The sequence below is a fragment of the Natator depressus genome, chromosome 9, assembly GCF_965152275.1.
Source record: "Natator depressus isolate rNatDep1 chromosome 9, rNatDep2.hap1, whole genome shotgun sequence".
Lineage (NCBI taxonomy): Eukaryota > Metazoa > Chordata > Testudines > Cheloniidae > Natator > Natator depressus.
In genome coordinates this window covers 7,235,767-7,253,757 of record NC_134242.1, presented here as the reverse complement: position 1 = coordinate 7,253,757, position 17,991 = coordinate 7,235,767, and the positions used below count along the sequence as shown (strand labels likewise).

General features: G+C 61.7%; 1 protein-coding gene across 1 annotated transcript; it reads right to left on the bottom strand.

The window, feature by feature from the left end:
- Positions 1-11,329, bottom strand: CHRND (cholinergic receptor nicotinic delta subunit). The gene is made up of 12 exons (XM_074962885.1): positions 11,198-11,329; positions 8,771-8,916; positions 8,202-8,246; positions 7,331-7,440; positions 6,685-6,840; positions 5,121-5,242; positions 4,660-4,860; positions 3,044-3,155; positions 2,637-2,751; positions 1,695-1,905; positions 967-1,085; positions 1-183 (listed from the first exon to the last, which is right to left on the bottom strand). The coding sequence occupies exons 1-12, from the start codon at positions 11,247-11,249 to the stop codon at positions 1-3; spliced, it is 1,572 nt and encodes a 523-aa protein (XP_074818986.1). The 5' UTR covers positions 11,250-11,329.
- Between the last annotated feature and the right edge of the window lie 6,662 nt (positions 11,330-17,991).

Below are 17,991 nucleotides of genomic sequence, written 5' to 3'. Positions count from 1 at the left end.
CTAGACGAAGTGTCTGTGCTCCATCCTGTAGTCGAAGGGGTCCCCAGCGAAGGGCAGCTCGGGGGGTTCATTGTAGATTCCCATCAGGAAGATCCCCAGGGTCCCAAGGATCACCACCGGGGTCACCAGGAAGAGGCAGAGGCGGTCAACCGTCCGGGCAACGCGGTTCCAGTTATCCTTCTCCTGGGGTGGGGGGACACCGGGGGCGGGGATGGGACACAGGGCGGGGCAGAAACAGACAGGGGTGGGGTACAGCACGTGAAGGGGGGGCAGAGCTTGTTAACTGGGGTGAGTCTGGGGCTGGTGAACGTGCCATGGCCAGGAGCCCCCTATCCACACAGCAGAGACAGCCTAGGCTCCCAGGGCACCCTGCTCCCCTTGGCACCCCGCTCCTTCAGCACCCTGCTCCCCCTGGCACCCCACTTCCCCAACACGACACTCCCTGTGGCACCCTGTACCCCCAGCACACCCCTTCCCATGGAACTCTGCTCCCCCTGGCACCCCGCTCCCCCTGGCACCCTGATCCCCCTAGCACCCCACTCCCCTGGCACCCTGATCCCCATGGCACCCCACTTCCCCAACACAACACTCCCTGTGGCACTCCTTCCCATGGAACTCTGCTCCCCCTGGCACCCCGCTCCCCCTGGCACCCTGATCCCCCGGCACCCACCAACAAAACTCACCATAGCCTGAAGGGAGGGGAGTTCAGGCTTTCTGCCCCACTTAGTCTCTTGTGCCCGGATGAGGTTGCCAGCAAGGGGCCAGTTAGAACCCACTGTGGCAATTGGGGGTGTTCTGGCCCCCAGCAGGCACCTCCATCTTGCTGCGTGGGTCTGACTGGGAGGGCGTTGCTGGGACTGGCCAGTGAGGCAGCCCTGGGGCCGTTCCCACTCAACACCCCGGGGTTGGGCTCTGCCCAAGCCCCTCCTGGTGGCTCTGGGCTGCTGCCTGCCCGGGCACACCCACCTCGTTGTAGTCATTCTTGTCCCGCGTGTGCTTGATGATGAAGTTGGCGCCGTCGATGGCCGGCTTCACCTCGCTGTACAGCTGCTCTTGAATGTCGGCCATGCCCAGGGGCCTGGGCCCTGCCAGCGGGCAGGGAGGAAAGGAGATGCTGTGAGGGATGGCACCAGTTTGCTGGCTTCATGTGTGGGGCCAGGGTCCTGACTTGGGACATGGGGCTCAGGGGGTGGGGCTCCAGGGTCCCATCCCACGGTGCAGGGCTCAGGGAGCAGGGCCAGGGTCCTGGCATGAGGCAGGGGTCCCATTCTGGGGCGTGGGCTCAGTGGCGCCGAGGTCCTGTCCCAGGGCCGGGGGAGGGAGGGCCAGGTTCCCGTCCTTGGGCATCGGGTTTGGGGTAGCTGGGGTCCCATCCATGACTCGGTTGAGGGGGTAGGACTGGATCCCAGGCCGGGGAGGGGCAGCCGGGTCCCATTCTGCGGTTCAGGGAGTGGGCAGGGTCTTGCCCTTGGGAGTGGGGCATGGGCTGAGCTCCCAGCCTGGGACGTGTGGAGCCCTCCCTTCTGTGCTCTGTGGGTGCCTGCCGCCCTGGGCTGTACAGCCCAGTTCTCTCAAGGCCTCAGCCTGCCATTTCCCCGCCTCAGCCGCCATTTCCCCGGGCACTAAAGGAGCCACCGGGCCCGCTGGGAGAGCCCCGTGGCACCCACCCCGTCCCCCGGCCGCGGGGCGCTCACGGGAGGGGGTGACGCGGCTGGCCAGCCCGTGCCGCTCCGACTGCTTCTCGAACATGAGCTCGCTGCGGGACTTGACGGCGAAGTACTCCTCCGCCTTGGCCATGTAGCCCACGGAGCTGCTCCGCCGGATGAGCAGGCTGGCGCGGGGCCCCGGCTTGCTCTCCGCCGGCCTGGACATGTGCAGCAGGCACGGCAGCGTCTCCAGGAAGAGCTGGGGACGGGGGAGAGGCCGGTGCTGGGTGCGTCTCGGGGCAGCGGGGGGCTCCAGAGCCAGCTCGACACTCCCCAGCCTCCTGCAGGTGCATGACTGCAGCCCGGCCTTTGGGGGGCACTCCCGGGCAGCCGCTCTCCCCTGGGCCGAGCCTGCAGGAGCTGCGCTGGCCTGTCTCCCCTAGCTGGGCTGAGGGCCAGGTGGGGTGCCTCTGCGCCAGGCCCTGGGCGGCCGGGGTGACGCCTAGAGAGAAGGGGCTGATGCTGGCCAGGCCTAGCTGGAGACAGCCACTGTACCGGAGGTGAACGGGAACTCTCATGCCACTGGGTGGCAGCATTACTCAGCAGCTGTGGGCATTGCCAGGGTTGAACGCAGGATGCCCGGGGACGTGACTTCCCGGGGGGCGTGGGCCTCTGCCCTGATGTGAATCTGCCCCGGTGCCCGCCGCTTGGTCTGCGCAGTGCCAGTGGGGCTGGCTGATTTGTGCGGTGCCCAGGCCTTTCCCATGCCCCTCGCTCCCAGGCCCGGGGATCGTGCTAGCGGATTCTGGAGCTGCAGCCAGAGATGGTGGTTGGGCTCCAGGGGCCCCGGCACGAGCCGAGGGAGCAGCCAGTCCCCGCAAGGCATAGGGGCACGGAGACGGGGTGATGGACTGATGGAGGTAGCTGGGCGTCCGCCCTGCCGGGCACTAAGCCCAGCCAGAGGCCCCTGTGCCCAGCTCCCCCGCTCACCTCTTTGATCCAGCTGGACATGACATGGGTGCTGGGCGTCCGGAAGTGGATGTTCAGCACGATCACGCAGGTCCCCACCACCGCGGTCACCAGCAGCATGATGAAGAGCAGGTACCTGCAGGGGCAGAGACCAGCTCCCAGTGGGGGCAGCCTGGCTTCCCTCCTGGAGACAGCAGGGCCTGGGCCCCCTGCCAGAGGGGGGCTCTGTAGGAGCCCCATGGACCAGCGACGACGCAAGGGGTCTCCTTCGCTGTGAGTGCGTCCGCTGCTGGGGGAAACGCTCCGAGACCTTCCCAGCAGGGACCAGCCACCTCCACCAGCCACGGGACACCCAGCATCCCCCTCCCAGCATCCCCAGCAAGCAGAGTGGGCCAGCGGGGTACGTGCGGCAACCCATGGAGACTCACTTGCCAATGAGGGGGATGGCGAGGGAGGTGGCTGGCAGGCGCTGGGAGATCAGCAGCAGGAAGACAGACTGGGCCAGCAGGACGGAGATAGCCAGAGTCATCTTCTCCCCACCTGGAGAACAGACAGAGCTCAGAGTAATACCCCCTCTGCTCCCCCTCAGCCCAGTGGGAAGACCCCTAGGGAAAGAGGGGATCCAAGGAGATGGAGCCCCCTGTGACGAAGTGGGACTGTTCTTAATGTTTCCTCTGAATAATGTGGGGGTGCCTCAGTTTCCCCTAGGCAGTTCTTAAGTATCTAGGTGGTGGGGTAAGGGGGTATGATCATTGCAGAGCCCTAGAGGGCAGGTGTGTGCAGGGGTCTGGACACAGAGAATGGCCGACACCCTGTTTCCTGGCCACTGATGGCCTGGGCCCTTCCCCCCCCCCCCCCAAGGTGAGAGCTAAAGGGTTGGAGAACAAAGGAGTCAGGTGACCTCCTGACCCGGGAAAGGGACAAAGCTCAGAGGAGCGGGGGGCTGGAGTGAGTTTCGGTTTTGGGGCTGGCTGGGACATGGAGTGAAGTGCAGATGTGGTTGTCTGGCTCACTGCCCCCCCGAAAATGGACCCAGCTGAGGGGTCCTGTTCTCTGCACCTGCAAACTCTGTTTTAGACCATGTTCCTGTCGTCTAATAAACCTCTGTTTTACTGGCCGGCTGAGAGTCACGTCTGACTGCGGAGTTGGGGGGCAGGACCCTCTGGCTTCCCCAGAACCCCGCCTGGGCAGACTTGCTGTGGGAAGGTGCAGAGGAGGCTGAATGCTCCGAGGTCAGACCCAGGAAGGTGGAAGCCGGGTGAGCTGTGTATCCTGAAGACAGTCTGCTCCCAGAGAGACTTCCCCAGAGTCCTGACTGGCTTCATGGGGAGCAGTTCCAGAGCATCGCCCGGGGACTCCGTGACGCCCCGCCCCCCCAGGAACCACCCCCGGCTCACGAGCCCCATGACACCCGGGATGCCAGCTCTGATCCCCACTTGACACAACGCAGGCCTGCGCGTTTCCAGCCACCTTCCTGGGGGAGCTCTGGCCAAGGGAACAGCAGCTCCACTGGGGAGGAACCTGAGCCCGAAGGCACGTACGGGGGCAGGTGGCCCAGCACGGGTGGGGCTTGGCCTCACCAAATCCTCGCTGTCAGTATCGGGATGTGGAGGGCTCTCCCTGCCCAGCTGGGTACTCATGGTTGGGGGAGACCCAGTACTCACTGTGGGGGGGTCAGGATCCTGCACTCAGTGGGGGTGTGTTGGGGGGTCTGTGTACTCACTGTAGGAGCAACCCTGTACTCCCTTGGGGTGGGGGCCCTGCACTCACTGGGGGTGGGATGGTGATCCCCATACTCACTCGGGGGGGGGCCTGTACTCACAGGAGGTGAGATGGGGGACCCTGTACTCCCTTGGGGTGGGGGTCTCACTGGGGGTCGGATGGGGGTCACTGTACTCCCTGGGGCGGGTGAGGACCCTGCATTCCCTGGAAGTGGGATGGGGGAGCTCTGTACTCCCTGGCGGGTGAGGACCCCATGCTCCCTGGGGTTGGGATGGGGGAGGCCTGCACTCCCTGGGGGTGGGATGGGGGACCCCGCACTCACTTTCGGCCGGCAGGTAGAAGACGAAGATGGCCATGAAGGCGATGAGGATGCAGGGCAGGACGATGTTGATGATGTAGAAGAGCGGCTTACGCTTGATGATGAGGTAGAAGGTGATGTCCTGGTACTTGCTGCTCTCGGGCGAGACGCTCCTGTCGATGTTCTTGCGGGCCGGTTTGTGGATGATCTCCCACTCACCATTCTCTGTGGGAGCAGGGTGGGCAGAGAGGAGGTGTACTGCTGGGGCCCCACTGGCCCTCACGCCCCCCAACATCCCCACACGGCACCCTGGGACATGGGACTGGCCCTGCTGTACCTTTCGATCCCGGTGTCTCAGTGCCCTGATGGCCCATGCTCTACCCTCTCTACCCTGGGGAGACCTCTCTGCCCCTGGAGCCCCCTTGTTTCCTCCCATGAGGAGACAGCCTCAGGATAAAGCCGCCTCCTCCAGGGCAGTGCTTTACCCGTGAAGGCCTCCAGGTCGATGGTGATCCATTCCACCAGGTAGCTTTTGTTGAGCGTTCTGTCAGGATCAGGTTCCTGCTTCAGGTTCATGGTGATCTCCTTGGCATTGTAGCGGAGCGAGCTGGGCCCGACAAGAGATGGGTGAGTGGCGGCTTGCCTCCCCCTTGCTCCACCCCACTCCCCCGTGCCTCACGCTGCCAGCGAGGATGGGGGCTCCCCACGAGTGGTGCGCCCCGGCCGAGGTCTGGCACTCAGTGGCTGCCCCAGTTGTCATGGGGAAGCTGATCCAAAGCCCCAGTGGGTGGTAGATCTCGCCCAGGATACAGTGCCAGGGCAACTTTGATGGGCATCTTTCCATTGACTTCAAAGGGCTCTGGCTCTTTGGGCCTGGCCTGGTGGTGGGCACTGGGGCTGGGCTGGGCCTCCAGCCGGTGGGGTGTGACGTTATTAATATGAACTATGACTGTATAGATCATTGTTGCAACCAAGGTCCTGTAGTGGCACCAAATCTTGGCCAAAGAAGGTCAGATAAGGTGTCTAGGAGAAGGTTATGGTTTGCTGGTTATGATTATGCTGTCTGTATGCAGGTATCATTTTTGTATTTAGAATTACAGGTATTGGCTCGATACTGACTGTAGTTCAAACCTGGGCTATGCTTCTGGGTGACACCCCAGACAATTTGGCATCAGCACTGCCTAGCCTGCTTGATGGCCCACTGAGGACAATCAGCTACACAACTGACCCACTGAGAGAAGGCAGACACGCCTTGTGACTCAGCAAGGCCTGCAGGGACCTGCCTATGGACAGAGCTCTGAGGCTTTCAAGCCATGGCTGGGCAGCTTGTGTTTGGGACAAAGGAAGCACAAGCCACGTGGCAAAAGGACTATAAAAGGCAGCTGCATCATCTCCATCTTGTCTTCAATCCTGCTTCTTACCTCTGGAGGGACTTGGCTACTTTGAAGCTCTGAACAAAGGACTGAATGACCCATCCCAGCTGGGGATGTTCTCCAGAGACTTGATTTGAACCCGCAGTTTATTCTATCACTGCTACAAGCCTGAACCAAGAACTTGGCCATCACTGAATGTCATTGATTCCAGTTAACCCATTCTCGCTCTCATCTCTAGCTTTTTCCTTTTATGAATAAACCTTTAGACTTTAGATTCTAAAGGATTGGCAAGAGCGTGATTTGTGGGTAAGATCTGATTTGTATATTGACCCGGGTCTGGGGCTTGGTCCTTTGGGATCGAGGGAACCTTTTCTCTTTTACTGGGGTGTTGGTTTTCATAACCATTCGTCCCCATAACGAGTGGCACTGGTGGGGATACTGGGAAACTGGAGTGTCTAAGGGAATTGCTTGTGTGTCTTATGGTTAGCCAGTGGGGTAAAACCGAAGTCCTCTCTGTCTGGCGGGTTTGGTGCCTTAATAGTAAAGGAACCCCAGCCTTGGGCTGTGACTGCCCCGCTTGAAGCGATTCGTCCTGAACTGACACTCGCAGTGAGTCCCGCCCGAGGCCGCACCGGTACACGGGGCTGCGCTGCAGCGAGCGGGGTGAGGCCCTCACCTGAACTTGAGGCTGCAGTTCTGCCAGTCGAAGGGGAAGAAGTTGACGTTGATGGGGCAGGGGCTGTGGAAGATGGCGGGCGGCAGCCAGTATACGAAGCCGGAGTCGTAGATCAGCACGTTGCAGTAGTAGGCGATCTGGAAGAAGCCGTCATTGCTGCGCAAACAGAGACACGAGCGGGGCTGACGGGGAGCTCAGCACGGCTGGGGGAGCCCTGACGGGCTCTAGGCTAGTGCAGAAAACCCTGCGTCCCTAGGAGTCATGAGCCGGGACCAGTGTGCGGGAAAGCCCAAGGGGACCTTTCACCCCTGCGCTGTGGGGTGGGATCTGTGATTGGAGTTCTGGGTGCCCCAGCACGGACACAGCTGTCCCCAGGGCGATGGCACCTGCTGTGGGCTGGGATCTCTGATTGGAGTTCCGGGTGCTGGGCACCCGCTGCCAGATTCCCTGACCCACTTGGAACCACCCCAGATCTGGGCTGGGCACGGCCCCCACGGCTCAGAGGCACCTCGTGGGCAGGCGCAAGGCGAGGGAGCCCCGCTCCGAGCCCTCGCTCTGCCAGCCGCGGGACTGTGACGATCTTGCCAAGGGCCCGAAGACAGTGCTGTGGGCTGGGTCCTCTGGGAAAAGCCAGGCCAGGACTCACTTGTTCTCCAAGACGATCTCGGGCAGCCACAGCATGTCCGGGGGCAGGCGAAGGATCTTCAGGCCACCGAACTCCGACTTGTTCCACTGCAGCCTGTAATCTGTCCAGCTCTGCGGGAAATCAAGCTTCCAGGATGGAGCCTCCACCCAGCGGCTGGGACCCCCTCCCACACTCCCGCCTGCTCCGAATCTCCCGTCCCCAGGCCGGCAGGCTCGGAGGAGAGGCCAAGGAACAGAGCCTGGCCCAGCTGCCCTCTGATGGCACCGTGATGGAATGAAGGGCAGGGAGCAGCACCAGACGTGGGCACTAGTGGTGGCATTGCAGTGGAGAAGGGGCCCTGAGCCCCAAGGTCCCGTTGCGTGTCCCTGGAGGCTGGCGCTCCCTGCGATGGGATGGGGGCGGGATGGAGGGTTTTGTTTTGTTTGTAGTTCGAGCTCTCTAGAGGTGGCCAGGGAGCAGCCCTGGGGCCTGCTCCCCTGAGAAAGAAGAGCGCTGTTTGGTGAAGTTCTGCTTTACTTGGAAGGACTTTGCTGCTGGCCCAGAGGAGATGGGCGAGGGATCTTTGAAGGGGACAGACCATTCACAGCTAGACTGGGATCCTCTGGAAGGGGAGGAACTCACTAATGTGGCATGGCTGGAGGGCTGTCACCTCCACAGCGGGAATTGACAGGAGTTCCTAAAAGGGAAACTGAGGCAGGGTGTTGCAACGCCAGGTCTTAGTGCCAGGGGGCACGGCAAGAGGAGGCATCACATGACACACACCGAGCACCGGTCGTCGGGTTGGCTTTCAGCACTGGGGGCCCACCCAGAGAAATCCCTCCCCAAGTGGCTGGGCCCCGGGGACTCAGAATCCAACAGGGGGCCGACTTACATGATCAAGCCACACGCTGGTGGTGAGGGTCTCGTCGGCCTCTTTCTGGAAGGACACCAAGCAGAAATGAGACACAGAGTGGGCCCCGGCCCTGCCGCTTGGCACCAGCGGGGTCAACAATCGCTTGGGAAAGGCATGTTTGTGTCACGTGAGGTGCCGACGCAAACCCAAGGAGCCTTGAGATCTGAACCCAGGCTAACTCCTGCTGAGCCGAGGGGCCTTGAGCCTGGACGGGGCTGGGCCAGGGGCTCAGTAACTGGCTCGGTTCTCTCTCCAAGGCAGGGTGAGGGCCGGGACGAGTCTCCGGCTTTAAAGAGAGGCCATGCTGAGCTCCTGGAGGGCCAGAAAGCCGTGGTGAACTTGAGCCCTTGTAGACAGCCGCTGTTTTCTCCCCCGGGCTAGCTCCAACGCAGCCATGCAGGTGCAATCAGCCCCTCCCGACCAATGAGCCTCAGGGCTGAGGACATACCCGAGCCGGAGGGGCCCAAAGGATCTCCACCGGCCAGGGCAGGCCCGGGATCCGGCGAGCCGAGTGGTGAAAGGCCCCCCGAGGTGCCTGCCAAGCTCACCAGAGAGACGAGGTTGGAGAGCGTCAGGCCCAGGTCCACGTTGACGCTCTCGTCCCTGGAGGTGACGGGCCGCAGCTCCTTGTTGTAGCCCTTCTCCACAAAGAGGTAGTTCATGAGCCGCTCCTCCTGGTTCACAGCCAGGCCGCCTGCGGGACACGGGCGCAAGCACAGGGCTGAGCCCACGACTCCAGGGGAGCGGGACTAGCCGAGTCTGAGCAGGCGGGAAGGAGCAGAGATGAGACCCCTCTGTGACGTGATTGACATAAACTGTGACCGTGTGGATCGGTGTTGCAACTGCTGTCATATATTTGCCGCAAATATTGTACAAAGGCTGTCGTGTGAGGTGTCTGTGGGAAGGTTACGATTTGCTGGTTGGGATTATGCCGTCTGTGTGTGCGTACCGTTTTTGTAATTGAAGTTGTGAATATTGGCTATGTACAGTACTTGTATCTCACTGTGTTTTGATTCTAAGTAGCCTCAGTGAAGCACTTGGTCAGCTTCTTAAGAAAGGACTATTCTCAGTAAGTGCCCAGTCAAGAAACACTTAGCTGACAATAAGAACAGGAGGACTTGTGGCACCTTAGAGACTAACAAATTTATTAGTCTCTAGGGTGCCACAAGTCCTCCTTTTCTTCCAACTGACAGTGAACTTTGGGAAATGCCAATCCACATCTGAGCTTTCCTGGGAACGTTCAAACTAACATGCAAACAACGGTGTTGGCCTGTAAAGAACTCAGTCATGCATGGACATGTGACTTGCCCATGTGACTCCAAACTCCATCTTGCTGCTGTGATTTTCCACAGTAAGAGCAAAAGGGGTCCTTCCACAGGCAGAGAATATAAAAGGCCCTGAAAACCCCTCCATTTTGTCTTCAGTCCTGCTTCTGACCTCTGGAGGAACCTTGCTACAAACTGAAGCTTTGAACAAAGGACTGATGACCCGTCCCAGCTGTGGATGTTCTCTAGAGACTTGATTTGAACCTGCAGCTTATTCCATCACTGCTACAAGCCTGAACCAAGAACTTGGCCATCACTGTATGTCATTGATTCCATTTAACCCATTCTCGCTCTCATCTCTAGCTTTTTCCTTTTATGAATAAACCTTTAGATTTTAGATTCTAAAGGATTGGCAACAGCGTGATTTGTGGTAAGATCTGATTTGTATATTGACCTGGGTCTGGGGCTTGGTCCTTTGGGATCGAGGGAAACTTTTTTCTTTTACTGGGGCATTGGTTTTCATAACTATTTCATGCCCATAACGACTGGCACTGGTGGGGATACTGGGAAACTGGAGTGTCTAAGGGAATTGATTGTATGACTTATGGTTAGCCAGTGGGATAAAACCAAAGTCCTTTCTGTCTGGCTGGTTTGGTGTGCCTTAGAAGTGGAGAAACCCCAGCCTTGGGCTGTAACTGCCCTGCTCTAAGCAATTTGTCCTGAACTGATACTCTCAGAAGGGTCCCACCAAAGCCAGCATCGTTACACCCTCCACCCACTGCATGCACTTCCCAGCCCCCCACCCTTCCACTTGGAGAGAAGCCCTACCCTGGATGGACCAGGCTGCAGCAGAGAGGCCTGGAGGGCAGAGGGAATGGCTTGGAGGGGTGAGATGGGCACTGCCCACATGTGAGGGTCTTGCTGGGAGCCTAGAACAGGGCACTGCATGGCTGTGGCCCACCTTCTGGGGCTTGCTGCTGAGGGAATAACCAGTCGCTCCACTACCAGAGCCCCATGCTTGCTGCGCTCCCCGGCTCAGCGCCCCCAGGGGATTTAGGAACTTGACTCCTGTTGACTGCCAGGTGCCAGCTCCTTAGGCCAGGCTGGGAAGCTGGATGGGATCTTCCTAGGAGAGGATTGACCCCCACACACGTGCACACACACATGCATGAATGCGTGAACACACACATGCCCCTCCACATCCATCTCCCGGCCCTGAGCCTGTTATGAGTGGGTGGGTTTGGTGAGCCCGTCGCTGGGGCTGGGCCAGGGGGGCATTCAGGAGCATTCTGCTCTGGAGCAGGGGTGAGTCATTCCTGTCCGGCTGCCCGTGGGCAGAGGGGCAGGTGGGCTCCAGGGGGCAGGGGCAGCGATACCCGGGGGCCTGCTGTGTGGGTGGGGAGGGGGCGCTGTCAGCGCAGCACGGACGGGCAGCAGGATCCCAGCCTGGTGCTCTCTCCCTGGCAGGGGCTGGAGACCTGGCCAAAGCAAAACAGCCGGGGGGGGGGGGGGGCGGGGCGCGCTCAATGGGGTGGAGTCACTCCAGAACCATCACCCCAGTGCCCCTCCTGGCTTGGCCTCGGTCAGGCCCCCTGCCCCGAGCTCCCACCCTGACCCCTGAGATTGGTGCCCATGTGGGAAACAGAATGGGGGGGAGCAGAGGGTGCGGGGGGGGGGGGGGTTGTTTCACTGGCAGCCCCGCGTCCTTACCCGACAGGGTGACGGCCCAGAGCAGAGCGAGCCGCAGGGCCGGCCTCTCCATGTTCCGTGGGTGCTGGTGCCCGGCCGTGCCTTGCTCCCCGCCAGCCCCTCGCTGGCTCCTGGGTCTGTGGCGAAGGCCGGAAGCCCGAGCTGGGAATGTGGATGGACAGCGACAGGTGGGGGTGGGAGGGGGACATGGGAAGAAAATAGCAACAGCTCAATCCCTTCCCACGCCCCTCAACCTCCACCCCCTATGCCAGGAGCAGGGACTTGGTTTGCTTGTGGTATGTGCTGGGCAGGAAGGGGTGGCTGGGGGGCAGAGCACACCTGTCCTGGCCCCAGCGCTGGGTACCCGGCAGCTCACGGAGTGGACCCTGGCCCCTCGTGTGACACTGCGGAGGGAGGGGAGGCCCCGCAGGACTGGTTCCAGGGAATGGGGCTGCTCTGCTCAGGCAACTGTCCGCAGCCCAGTCTGCCAGCTGGGACTGGCTGGGCTCTGTGGCAGCTGATCCACCCCATCTCGTGGGGGGCAGGCCACTGGGCCAACGGCAGCCCCCAGCCACGGTAGGGGGGCTGAGCCTGGGCAGGAGATGGGGGTGCCATGCATCCACATGGTCTGGTCTAAGCCCTGGCCTCTGACCAGTCCCTTGGGAGTGTCCCCTGCAGTGGGCTGGACCCCAAGGACTGGGCCCCCACGACTCCAGAGCTGGCCCTTCGGGGTCCAGTGCCTCATGGCTCCCTGCAGCAAACCCAGCCCAGCCAGGCCCTGCGGGGGCTCGGCCTGTGCCCGTCAGGGCTCCAAGCTCCAGGGAGTGTCCGCGGTGACACCGGCAGCCTTGTCAAACCGAGGTAGTCGTGTACCAGTCCCCGGGCACCCAGCCGCTGAGAGCCCTCAGGCTGGCACAGTGAGGCGGGGGTTAAGCCAGTGTTCAGCCAGGCTACAGCCAGGGCTCTGCACAATCTGCCATCTTTGCATCCTTCCTCCAGCCTTGAACCTTTGCTCTCCGTCCCAGGGCAGGCCTGGACCAGTGTGAGCTCCGCTCTTAATCCAGCAGCCGGCTACCTTTCCCCATCGTTCTCCAGCTCGCTCAGGGCCTTTTCTCTGCTTCCCCGCAGGGCGGTGGGGCCCGGCCCACCCCACCCCACCCTTGGTCCCAGGATGAGAGAGACCAGGTCGGGGAGGGAATAGATTTTATTGGGCCAGTGGCTGTGGGCGGGCGAGACAAGCTTTTGAGCTCGGCAGATCGGTCTCCAGGTGGGAAACGGCTCAGCCAATGCGCTTTCCATCGGCTGGGCTGCATCCTCCATTCGCAGGTGGGGTCTTTACCCAGTTTGTTAAGGGCTCTGGTCTCCATGTGTCTCAACCGCCCCGTCCCATGCCATTACACTCAGTGGACAGCAACACAGAGCCTGGGGGAAACTGAGGCACGCATGGGCCTCATATGAATATTATCACAATGTCCACGTTCCTCAGCAGGGGTGAGTGAGGCTGAGAGACGCAGGGTGGCACAGAGGACGAGGCTCCAGGGCTCATGGTGGGGGCTGGGGATGGTGAGGGAGAGAGGCAGTTGCCGGCACGTGGAGGATGTGGGAGAGGACAGAGCGACGAGGGACAGATTCCCCACACAGCCCCTAAAGCCGGCTCCTGCCCCTGGCACTGTGGGGCTGGGAGGGGCAGGGCGTGACATGGCCAGGCTCCTCCCCCTGTAAAGACATCTGTTCTCCAGGGCCAAGCTGTGTGCCCTCCTGTGGCTCTCCCGGCAACTCGAGCGGCCTGGCTGGGGCCCTGCCCTGCCCACCCCATTGCAGACATGCCCGGACCTAGGGGGCAGCCTGCCCAGAAAGGTGCTCGGCTTGGCCCTGTCTGCTGCTTTGACGCACAGAGGGAGCGGGAGGCTGGTTTTTGCACTGGGAGGTCAGATGGTGTTGGTAACTCAGATGCCTGCCACACAGCAGGGAGCAAAGCTCTCTTTGTTAATGATACCACAGCCCTGCCCTTCAGTGAAGGGCCAACTGAGCTCCCAGCCCACATCTCTTGGGGCCTCCAAGGAGACCTCCAGCAGCCCACACCCCTGCCCTGCCCCCCTCCCCGAGATCTGGGACTCCAGGCTCAATGCTGTGGGCAGGGGGCCCAGGCTGGGGTCAGAGGTGCAACACAGAGTGAATTGCCCCTGGGGATCAGCAGCTGGCACACCTCCCCCCCACACCCCATGTAGCTGCCGGGTGAGTCCCCAGGCTGGGGCAGGGGCCCTCAGTGGGGAGGGGACCCCCTGCGGGAGGCCGTAATTGAGGCTAAGATTTTGTCACCGTTATTTTTAGTAAACATCACAGGCAACAAACAAAAATTCACAGCCTGTGACCTGTGCTTGACATTCACTAAAAATATCCCTCACAAAACGGGGAGGTGGATTCAGCACCCACGGCTGCTGGGGATATGGGATCCCCCACCTCTGGGGAGGCCCCGCCACCCAGGGCAGGAGGGAGCTCCGGGGGGTTCTCCGCCACCTGTGACAAGTGCGAGCTCCGGGGTCCCTCACCACCCACAGGGGCTGAGCTGCTGCGGGTCCCCTCGCCCCCCGGCTAGGAGTTGCAGGGTACCCCTGTGACGAAGTGGGACTGTTCTTAATGGTTCCTCTGAATAGTGTGGGGGTGCCTCAGTTTCCCCTATGCAGTTCTTAAGTATCTAGGGGGTGGGGTACGGGTGTATGATCACTGCAGAGCCCTAGAGGGCAGGTGTGTGCAGGGGTCTGGACACAGACAATGGCCAACACCCTGTTTCCTGGCAACTGATGGCCTGGGCCCTTCCCCCCGCAAGGTGAGAGCTAAAGGGTTGGAGAACAAAGGAATCCGGTGACCTCCTGGCCCCGGAAAGGGACAAAGCCCAGAGGAGGAGGGGCTGGAGGGAGTTTCAGTTTGGGGCTGGCTGGAGACATGGAGTGAAGTACAGACGTTGTTGTCTGGCTCACTGCCCCCCAAAATGGACCCCGCTGAGGGGTCCTGTTCTCTGCACCCACAAGCTCTGTGTTAGACCATGTTCCTGTCGTCTAATAAACCTCTGTTTTACTGGCTGGCTGAGAGTCACGTCTGACTGCGGAGTTGGGGGGCAGGACCCTCTGGCTTCCCCAGGAGCCCGCCTGGGCGGACTCGCTGTGGGAAGTGCACAGAAGGGCAGAGGATGCTGAATGCTCCGAGGTCAGACCCAGGAAGGTGGAAGCCGTGTGAGCTGTGTGTCCTGCAGACAGGCTGCTCACAGAAAGGCGACTGCCCCAGAGTCCTGACTGGCTTCATGGGGAGCAGTTCCAGAGCATCGCCCGGGGACTCCGTGACACCCCCCACCGCAGCTGGGCAGGGGCTAGGAGCTGCAGGGGGCTGGCTGGGAGCTCCAGCCCCGGGGCGGAAAATGTCACTGAGGTCTCTGGAAGTCACGGATTCGGTGACTTTCTGGGACCACCCTGACTTCTGCAGCCGGCAGGTGCGACTGACCCCAAGGCCGACCAAGCAACACGGGGGGCCCCGGGGCCAGCCACACCACCCCCCACACAACAGCGGCAGTCCTGGGCCGCCCCCCGCCCCCGACCCCAGCACCAGTGAGTGGCCCGGAGCCCCCACTCCAGAGCAGCAGCTGCACCCCTGGAGTTTATGAATTTTTGTTTATTGTCCGTGACTTTTACAAAATATGCTCATGACTAAATCTTAGCCTTACACCTAATGCACTGGAGAGGCAGGGCTCCTTGGGCTGTTCCCTTAGTGCCAGCCTCTTCCAACCGCTACTAATCAGAGAAGCGCCAACAGCTCCGAGCCCAATGCAGAGAGCTCACCTGGGGGTGACCGTGGCCCCCAATGCCCAGGCCCCACAGAGAGACCCCGCCCAGGGCTGACGGCAGCCTCTCCGGCAACTGGGCTGGGAGGCCAAGCAGTGGGGCTCCAGACGGGCACCCCGGCCACGCCATGGCTGCCCTGCCTGCCCACTTCCTGGATCCCAATAAGGCCTGGCACTGGCTGGCGTTAGTTTTCTGTGCGGTTCAGCTCCATTTCCCGCTGTGAATTCGGGGGCTCTGCAGCAGCTGCATTTTGGGGGGCTGGCAGGGGAGGGGAGCATTGGCAGGGCTGGGATAGCACATGGCCCTGGAGGGGGGGATTTCTCGAGGGCCACAGGGGAAAGGCCTAGTGCGACCCCCCCCCCCCCCCCACAGGGCCTGAAGGGGTGAATCAGGCCAATTCACCTGCAGGCAACACCTGAGGAAAGCCAGGGCGTGCTAAGGCCTAAGTGGCTGATGAACTCCAGCTGCAGGAGGAGCTGGGCTGGGCTTATAAAGCCAGGAAGCTGGCAGCAGAAAGGGGCTGTGGGGAAGTAAACTGCAGCCTCTCCCTGGGAGAAGAGTGATGCATTGGAGGCAGGGGGCTCAATAACCTGCAGCCCTCCAGCAAGGAGGGTGTTGGAGCTGGCACACCTGGAGAGCAGGTTTGGAAGCTGTAGGAAGGAGCCCAGGGAAGGTGCAAACAGGGTCTGAGCGGAAGGTAGCTGTGTACAGGATCCCTGGACTGGAGCCTGGTGTAGTGGGCAGACCCAGGTTCCCCTAGCAGCCCCTGGGGAAGTGACCCTCTTAGGGCCGTGGTGGAGAAGACTGCCTGAGGACTGTTGTGGGGCAGGGCTTTGGGCCCGGGCAGGGGGGAGCCGGGCTAAGGCCACAGGGCTGAGACGCGAAGAGGAGCCGCAAATGGAGCATGGTGAGTATAACAGCAGGAAGGGGTGCTGGCCGTGCAGCGCTAAGCCCCAGGATGGCCAGGCAGGGGGGCTGCCTGTGCTGATCAGAGTGCCCTGTCCCACCTTGGACCATGGGGCATCTTGCCTGCTCCTTTGAACCGTGTGGGATTTCTCCCTGTGCAAGTAGCCCAGGGCCTTGTGTGATGCCCTGGCAGGAGGTGAGGAACACCTAGCAGGCCCTGCCCCACGACAGCCCAGCCCCCCCAGTGCTTGGCATGCCCACTCCTTTGTGGGCAATGCCCACAGGTGTCAGAGGCCAGGCTGTCACCTGCAGGAGACAGGCCCAGTGGGAATCCATGGCCCAGTGGGCTCCCAGTCCTTGGCCTTTGCCCACGGAGCTGTGAGCCCCCAGAGCTCCTGGCTTTCCAGCGGTCCAGCTAGCCTGTGCTGTCTGCTCTGGAGGAGCATTTTCCTGCCTGTCCCTTTAAATCTGGGGGAGGCACCCACCTGCCAGCCTATGGGGCTCCTCTGGCCCTTGCCAGCTGTGCCTCCCTGCCCATGCCCAGCCAGGGAGCCCTGGAGCCCTGCTCCCTTCCTCCCGTGCACGGTGCCTGTTCTGGGTGCCAGGCTGGGATCACAAAGAGCTCCGCCTGCCAGGGAGGCGGTGGAAGGCGACATGGTGCTAGGGTTGGCTAGATGGGGCAGCCAGCATGGCAGGGCTGCTTGGAGCCCTGCCTGCTCTCCCTGGGAGCTGCCCATGGGCCCTTCCTCCATCAGGCCAGCGCAGGGTGCGGGCAGGGTGCATGCCTTTCTCTCTGGTTTTGCTGTGCTGAGGAATTGGCGATTTGGGGAGGTGGATGGCCCTGGGGTGCTGAGTTGCACCCTGCAGGTGGGGCTGCCTGGCACCTGGCCTAGCAGGCATGGACAGCACTGGGTTTTGGCTGGCCAGGCAGGGTGCGGGGAGCCTCGGGGAATCGGGCCCAGGTGTCCAGCTGGTTTCCCTGGAATCTCAGAGCTCTGTGCAGCCAGTTGTGCTCAGGGAAGAGCTCAGTGCATTAGCCATTCACGTCCTGAGCCCCACACCCATGGTGCAGGTCTGCATTCTCCTCCTTGCTCTACATGTGGGGAGACCATTGAGTCACTGGGAGAGCTGCAGAGAACCCAGGAGTCCTGGAGCCCAGTCCCTGCTCTAACCACTAGGCCACACTCCCTCCTGTAGCTGGGAGGAGAGCCCAGGAGTGCTGGCTCCCATGCCCCAACTCTGACTAGCGCTCATCCCTGCCCAGAGAACCCAGGAGTCTGGTCCCGCCCCCCCATCCCTGGCTCTAACCTCTAGCCCACACTCTCTGTGAGAGGCAACCCCAGCAGGTGCCTGGGCAGCTGACTGACTGGGGGGGGGGGCATAGCTGTTGGGGGGTGGGGAAGGGGGGGATGCTGTCTCTGATGCTGTGGGCATTCCCAGCAGGGTGAGCAGCTGTGCCCCTGGGCTGAGCGGGGTGCTGGGCCCAGCCCGCTCTGTCACTCACCCGACAGCTGGGCCTTGGCCTGGAGGAAATGACCTCTCCGGTGCTAGCAGCCGAGCCTGAAAGGCAGCACCAGGGCATGGGAGGCAGGGGGCCATCTCCTGGGGCTGCCAGGGCAGCTGGGAGGGCCAGGTGGGGGGGAGGGGTGTGAGAGCAGGGGGAGCGTGAAGGGAGGGCAGACAGCCTGTGCAGGCCCCCTGGGGGGAGTTTGCCTGTGAAGAGATTGGTGGACGCTCACCACCTGCTGGAGGCGCTATAGCCCACCAGCTGCCCCCTGCCACACCCTGGAGCCCAGGGCCCCCAGGGCATCTCAGCCATGGGGGGCCTGCCCAGCAGCAATGCCTGGGGGGAGGTAGAACCCCAAGAGGGGCCCCTGCCTGGCTGAGATGTGGGGAACTTACCCCCCCCCGGGCATATCAGCTGGGTAGAACCTGGAGTGGGGGGTCCCTGGTGGCAATGCCTGGGGGTGAAATCCCCTTTACCCCTCTCTGGTGCCTTGCGGGGTTTGTTTGTTACGGACACTTTAGTTACCATAAAACATAGCTTTAATTTCAAAAATAACCCTTTCTTTGTAC